The sequence below is a fragment of the Phalangium opilio genome, unplaced genomic scaffold (assembly GCF_054372755.1).
Source record: "Phalangium opilio isolate 3A_F unplaced genomic scaffold, DU_Popi_V2 ptg000082l_1, whole genome shotgun sequence".
Taxonomy (NCBI): Eukaryota; Metazoa; Arthropoda; class Arachnida; order Opiliones; family Phalangiidae; genus Phalangium; species Phalangium opilio.
The window spans coordinates 9,370,419-9,378,007 of NW_028324189.1; the positions used below are offsets into that span (position 1 = coordinate 9,370,419).

Sequence of the window (7,589 nt, forward strand, 5' to 3'; positions counted from 1 at the left end):
TGTCGAAAGGGTTTTTTTGGATTATCGTTGCAATTTTCAAAAAGGTAAGACAGAATTTCATTGATTTTTCTTTTTAAAAAGTTAATAAGTTGAAGTAATTTAATATTTTAAAGAAATCAACAATAAATAATAATATTAATAAGCAATAAAAGGGAGGTTAAGTTATGAAATTAATGTTTTAGTGATGACCCCTTAATTAAATTACCATTGTCTTTCATTTTTTTACTTAAATTTAAGGGGTCATCCGTAAAACACAACAATCGTAAATTGTAAATAGTGGAATTTAGGACAAAATATTTTCGACTGCTCAAAATGAATTTCCCATGCATTATTTACTTCAACTTATAAACTTCATTTAGATCCAAAAAACCCAAAAATAGGTGATTGAACAAGATATTTGTCTAAGAAAAAGAAATTTATATTTTTATAACCAGTTTCGGTATAAAAGTTACTTTCTCGTAAAGCACAATTTCTACAATTTACAATTTTAGAATAAAATAAAAAAGTATCCGTATTCTTTCTTTCTATAACTATTGCCGTACAGTTTTCGTTACATCGAAAATTGAAAAGGTTTGAACTACCACCGTTAGCGGGTTGACCCCATCAAGGGCGTTCCTCATTTAAACCTTTTTATATGGTAACCCGGAAACGTAACATCCTTTACCCATTTCCAAAAATTTAATTTCTACACTAACGAGGTTCTAAAAATAAACTTAAGGCGATCGAGGACCACCACTATAAAAATTGCTACTTGAAAAAGGTCAAAAACTTAATGCTCAGTCAATTAAAGGGAAGGTTGACCCTAGAATTATTTTTCTTTCCTTTTTACACGAAAGAACATTTAAAATAACGTTAACAGTTTCCTTTCAAATTAAAATTAATGGATTTTTAAACTTTTAAATTAAATTTTGAATAGACGTTCCAATAAAAGCCGTTATTATATTATTATAATTTTTATCAAAATAAGTTATTCCGCTTTATACGGATGACGTTTGGGAATACAATTCTATTGAACAACTAATACCACATGACGAATTTCTTACATAATTGACCAATAGCATAAAGTCGTCCGCTTCAATGTGACCCAATACCATAAGTTCATAAGATATGTTCCATAAGTTTGTCATTGGTTACAAACTGGAGCTTGTCATGAAGTGACGTAGGTAGGTCATAAATTCTCGTAAAGCGACACCTGGTGAGGCGCTGTCTAAGGCTTAGGACAGACTAAAATTAACCAAGTGTAGTGAATTCTCGCTTGTTGTTCTCGAACTAGCTCGACCTGTAAGTCTTTAGCATTACGAAATATAGGAAGTGTAATACTTATGGAAGGAACATATCTTATAAACTTATGACAACACTTAGTTAATTGATCATACCCCTTTAATATTGCACATAAACACACAGTTTATATGAAACTCATTATACTTGAAGACAAATACCCCTTTTAATCAATTTTTAACTACGAAATATTGCTACATAAGACGGAAAAACTCCATAAACTAAGGCCTATTTTTAAACCTAACATTTTGACACCAGGTATATAATTACGAAGAATACAATGTAACCATTCTCAGTTAGTTTTCAAAACTTTTGATTATAGGGAAGTTTCGAATCGAGCGCCTTGACCAAAAAACCCTTTTCTTATTTTGAACATTTTTACAAAAATGAGCACGGAAACTTGTAATAAAATTCAAGAGGAGTTTGACTTGGATAAGTTCAAGGCTTTCTAGACATAATCTGGGAAATTGTTCACGTATCTTGTTAAATTTGACTAAACGCATATTTTCCAAATAAGATCAGTAAATACTTACATCGTATTTCAGCTTCAATCCTAAACTTCAATCAAAATGTTTGAAGGAAGGATCAGATTAGAATTTTTCTTTTGTCCTTTATATCGAAAGAGAGTTTAAAATAATTAATATTTCAAATTGGAACCATTTTTCATCTACAATATCAAGAAGCGATACCTAGTTTATTAGGGTGAAGGTATAAATTCGCCACATTTCTATCATTATCTCCAGTCCAAACGTAGGTCCGGAGATAATCTCCGCCTCTAAATTAAAACCAGCATCTCATTGGTTCTTGAAAACTCACGTCAGCACGACACGTATGACGAAAATTACGTATTTTCCGACTGAGGAGAGGCGAAATAGCCCGGCCTCCTTTTACGCCCCCCCTTGTATTTTGAAAGAGGGACTGGGACTATGGCGCGCGAATGCTTAGGCTTCTTATACCTTCTCCCTAGTAAACTAGATATCGCTTCTTGACAATATTAAAGCAAATACGAGCATGCATCCATACATGGTAACTTCAATTTGAAATATTCATTACTTTATACGTTTTTCTAATAAAAATAAATAAAAATTCTATCTTGAAACTTTCCTTCACATGTTAAAGTTCTAACTATGAAAATGGCAGATAAATTATCGCGAAAGGGTTCTTGAAAAATGCGTTTGAACTTGGCTTTTGAACTTAGGGGATCATAGCGAGAAGACTGGTAATATTTAGACGCTAGTGTTGAGTGTTTTTTAGACATAAACTTCCCTGAACTACTATTTTAATATTGACGTAGAAAATATATTTTAAATATTTAGGTTTAATGGCCGCCCTAGAAAAGTCCACATTAATCAGTGGATGATAACCCGTTAGTTCGGAACTCAAAAGTCCGAATCATTTATACGAAACGTCAAACTGATTCTTCGAAATTACCTTTCGAGTTCTTCTAACTTAAAAAATATTGAACTTTCAACAGAGAAAAACATTAAAGACCACAAAAATCTCTGTGTCTAGCTAATGATTGTTCTACAAAATATAAATAGTGACATGGTCCATGAATTAGGCTTAGCAGCTTTGAAAGTTTTGGTTACTAAATCTGAAATTAGGCCTTTGCAGCTTTAATAATATTTAAGACTAATTTTAGGCCCCCAATCGTCAGAGTTTACTAATCGCCCCTTTGCATTCATAAATCCCGAATTATGGCCTGACCCAGGATGGCCCATAAAAGGTCAGATTAAGGTCACAAATCTTGATATATCAAAATCACTTTCTAAGCCAACACCAAGAAAATCTGGAAATTTGAAACAATTACAAATTCGGAAATCCGGATGAGTCTAATATCTGGTCGTCAAATTAAGGTGAAATTTCGTTCGAAAAACTGGATAATGGATAATGAATGTGGTTAAACAAGCCTAACGGGATCCTTATAAACATTTTGACTTGAAAGACAAAAAGCGAATATCAATTAGGCCTTGGCTATAATATTACCCACCGCGTTTTGACATTACTAAATAACTAAGACCACTTAAATATCAGCCCAACTATTGTTTGAAATAATAAAACTGGTTCTTTCAAAAAACCATAAAATGATTAAGAAAAACATTAAAACAATTCCTCATCATTTTCTTTATGTATTTAACATTTTTTAAAAGGGCTAATCACTTAGATTTCCTGTGTGATTACGTGTCATCAGTTTAGCACCATGAAGGGTACAGTTTTTAAAGATCCAGCGTGAAGACCGAGTGACTAACCCCTCGTTTTTCTAAACGATCATCTCTACAAAGTAAATTCCAATTGTATAACTAGATTCCGAGACAAACAATGTCTTTGTAAAATTATAATCGTGAGAAGTTTTGGCCGCAAACTTAACTTCGCAAACCTTCATTTGACCCTGTAACCTTTAAACTAGGATTAAACATTACAGAAAATATTACGCAATTACACTGGGTATGGTTCGTGAGGCCCGGCTTAAAACTAAACTAACCTAACCTAAATTTGACCTAAGAAAAATTGTGTGTACGCAAGGTTCTATAAGAGCTTTTGACTAATTTTTTTAAAAACAATATTACAATACAACTTCTGTGGGGTTTATGTCATCATAGTAAACATTATATGTAGAAACTTGTCTCTTTACAGTAAGTCTTTGTAATCATAAGATAGTTACAATTTAATTAATTTTAAATCACATATCACAGTATCACTTGGTTATTGGTTAGAACTATCTTAAAAGTTAGTACATATCGTCTAAATCATAACAGCGTCATAAGAAAGGTTTTGTTTAGTTTAACCACTGGGATAAATACAAGCGACACAGGGAATCTTTACAGTATCGCAATGATGATACTTATAAATGTGGGAGGGGCATGTATGACGTCACCTGGCCCAAGAGCTTCTTCAAGTACACGGGCGCCAACATTGCGAAGTTCTATCCTTACAATAGTTAAGGGTAGATGAAGATTCCCATTGTAGCTTCTACATTTTTTCCCGATTTAACGTGTTACTATCCCATATCCATTTATGACGTCACCAAGCCCAAGAGCTTCCTCAAGTACACGGGTGCTAACGTTGGGAAGCTTTATCCTTACAGTAGAGACGGGTATATGAAGATTCCCATTGTCGCTTCTATATTTTTTCCCAGTTTAACGTGTTACTACCCCTTTAATTTCGGATATAAATTAGAAATCACCGATACCATCATCATAAACTACAATCCCTTTAAATATTTTAAGCAAAATTCCTCAATATATTTTCACACCAAAGTGTTTAGAAACATTGATAAATTTTGTAAAAACTACTATATAGCAAATGAAACATCAGCAATAAATCGTTGGGGCCTCCTCAGTTTTTCGTTATAAAATGCGATATTAAATATTTCCTATAGGAGCTGGAACAAAACCAGAAATATGAGTTAAATTTTCTCCTCATCCTAAAAGATAAAGCCAATAATTCTTATTAAGATTCCTCAAATGACCTAGTGACCGGGTCACGGCGGTAGCCATGCACGAAATGCCATAGATTTTCACGCCGTCCACCACAAGAGATTATCAAAAAATTCATCATCAAAGTTGAAAACTAGAGAGAGAGTAATTTCTCCTACAACTTTTAATTTCGATTTTTATCCTCTTGGTTATTTTACTATTTCGAAAGATAAAAAAAATTTGAAACCGGCATCAAGTCAAGATGAGCCGGAAAAATGGGGTCGATCTCTGTCCCCCCCCCCTCCTTTCTTCTCTTCCTAATTCTGGGATACGACTAAATTGTGATACCAAGGACCAGAATTCCCATTTATGATTAAACCCATCGAAAGTTAAACTTTTTATCTGATTTCAGCGAGTCTTCATTCGAACAACAAACCAAACGGTGCTCAACTTGCAACGTTCCTTCCTCATTGGTTTAACGGGACACCTGCAGGATTGTCTAAGGGCTTTTGAAGTTTCGTATTTGTATTTAAATATATATTACTAATATCTATCAACAATGAAGACAACGCAAGGGTTATTATTGGCTATTTGTTGCACTGGTAAGATTTAGTTGTTTTTTGGTACAATCTATTTTGGAAATTCACGAAGTTTCGTGAAATGATTTGAGATTGTGATATACCTTTTTCTTTGATGTTTCAGTTTTGGCAGTTGTGGTTGGAAATGTTCTTCACAGGGTAAGTTTATTTCATTTATTTATTTTTTTATAACATTTTTAAATTCGTGTGTAAATATAATACAGAAGTTATTTTTAAATCGGTTCCTTGAAGTCTGAAAGAGTTTTAGAAAATTATACCGAAGAAATTTTAGCGCCCTAGACGTTTTAAAATTTAATTTCGTTAAGTAATTAAATATTTCATCAGAACTTTTAAGTGTTAAGCCTAATTTGAAAATTGAATAGAACGCGTGATTTTTTTCGCGCCAAAAATGTACGATCTTCCGTCTAGATATTTCGCGCTCGTTTTCTGTCAACTCAATTTCTTAAACTCTGTAATGGTCATATAATTTAGACCTAATTTTAGATATGGTATAGCGATTAAAGTAAATTTATCTCAGATATATTTAATGTTATTTAGCTAAGCCTAATTTATGATGGTTTTATTTTTTTTTTCTACCCTCCGGAACGTTTCCGACTGACAGTTGAGTTTAAGACGTGACTATTAATAAAGATAATCTTAAGTTTTTCACGGTAACAAGACCTAGAGAGATATCACAACAGTTAGCAATTCATACGAAAAAGTTTAATTAAACTTTAGTTTTTCGCAGAGAGACCTTGTAGCTTAGCGTTTTTAGATAATAATACAGAGTGGTTTGGATCAAAAAGATCACCTAAAAAAAATAATAAATAAATAAACCAATTTTAGAAATATGAAGGAAATTAAAAAAAATAAGCATTTAAACTTTTCTCAATTGAGTTCACTTGTCAAGGGGCCAATCACTATTTGAAATTTGAGAGTGATTAGCCCCTCGCACGCTGTATTAAAGCACGCTAAGGAATCGTGTTTCGGAATATAATGGGCCTTCAATAATTTCCACTGAAATGATTCAACTTTAATTAAATTTAGAGCAAGAGATGGGAGGAATTCGATAATATCGAATTTAACTTCGATTGCAATGATCGATCAATTGGATTTTACGCCGATATGGAACACGATTGTAAATTCTTTCATATGTGCGACGCTTACGGACGCCGAGTTCCCCATGTTTGCCCAAATAAAACCATGTTCAATCAACGATTCCGCATTTGCGATTGGAGTTACAAAGTCAAGTGCGAGGATTCGCCCAAGTACTTTCCATTGAACGACTTAACCTACGAGACTGACGCGCCAGCACCAGCTGACAAACCATAAATTAACAGTACACCACCACGTCATTTCAACTTGAATTACTTAATCAAGTTTTGTTAATAATAAAAACCCTCTCTCTCTCTTTTCACGACATAAACGTTTCTTCAAACATGTTTTTATAAATAGATAATAAATAGATTTCTCTGTACAAAAGATTTAGTTAATAAAAATATTTTTAAACATTTTTCGCCTTTGACAACTTTCTCGTTGACGGTTTTTTCGAGAGCTGAGGTACAACTCTTTTGTTTCCAAATACATAAATGCAGATCTAAAGAAATCTCGTGATTTTTTTTCCTAAGAAAGTCATTATTTATCTTAAAGTTAGGCTTAACGTGGCCTTGTAATACTTAGAAAAGGTTGCATTGCCAATAAGAAATTATTGACGAGATTATTCCAAGCTTTAACCCTTTATATTCGTACTAGAAGCGTGCAAAGGAGCCCGACGTTGGAAGTAAACATGTCTTTCATTTAGTGGCAGCCATTTAAAAAAATGGCGTTGTATTCAAATAAATTCAAAAGTCATTAAGCCTGTCTATATTATGTAGTGCACCAGTATAATAATTGTTAGAAAAAATGGTTGGAACGTCCGTAAGGAAGGTTTTTACATTTCTAGCGGCCATTTTCCAAGATGGCCGTAATCTTTCCTAGGTAAGACGGTTTGGATTGGGCGTTGAATATCAGTTAGTCAGGACTTTTACTTATACAAATACGGATAACCCATTTCAATCGGAATCTACCTAAACACGATTACTTAATCTAAGCATGATTTACTTAATCTAAACATGATTTAATCAATCTAATCGTGATTATATCCTGTGATTGGTTGGTGGGTCGTTAAAAAAGGATGTGAACTGCCCCTTGTTTACAACTTTATGTGTACGACTATCGAATTTAGAGCAGACTAGTAATAATTCCAGGAAATTTTGAAATCATATTTAGCTGTAATGAATTAGGGCTAACGTTTTCGTTTATCTACCTTATTTACGCC

The 7,589-nt window shown here is 33.1% G+C and overlaps 1 protein-coding gene and 1 long non-coding RNA gene across 2 annotated transcripts; one reads left to right on the top strand and one right to left on the bottom strand.

The window, feature by feature from the left end:
- Positions 1-326: 326 nt before the first annotated feature.
- On the bottom strand, positions 327-3,667 carry LOC149651466 (uncharacterized). Its single transcript, XR_016370889.1, has 3 exons — positions 2,302-3,667; positions 1,812-1,887; positions 327-1,737 (listed from the first exon to the last, which is right to left on the bottom strand). It is a non-coding gene; the product is annotated as an uncharacterized LOC149651466 (long non-coding RNA).
- Positions 3,668-4,975: 1,308 nt separating this feature from the next.
- Positions 4,976-6,800, top strand: LOC149651467 (U-scoloptoxin(01)-Er1a-like). The gene is made up of 3 exons (XM_089847107.1): positions 4,976-5,296; positions 5,397-5,431; positions 6,320-6,800. Exons 1-3 carry the CDS (start codon positions 5,254-5,256, stop codon positions 6,602-6,604), a joined length of 363 nt encoding a protein of 120 aa, XP_089703233.1. The 5' UTR covers positions 4,976-5,253; the 3' UTR covers positions 6,605-6,800.
- The last annotated feature ends 789 nt before the right edge of the window (positions 6,801-7,589 follow it).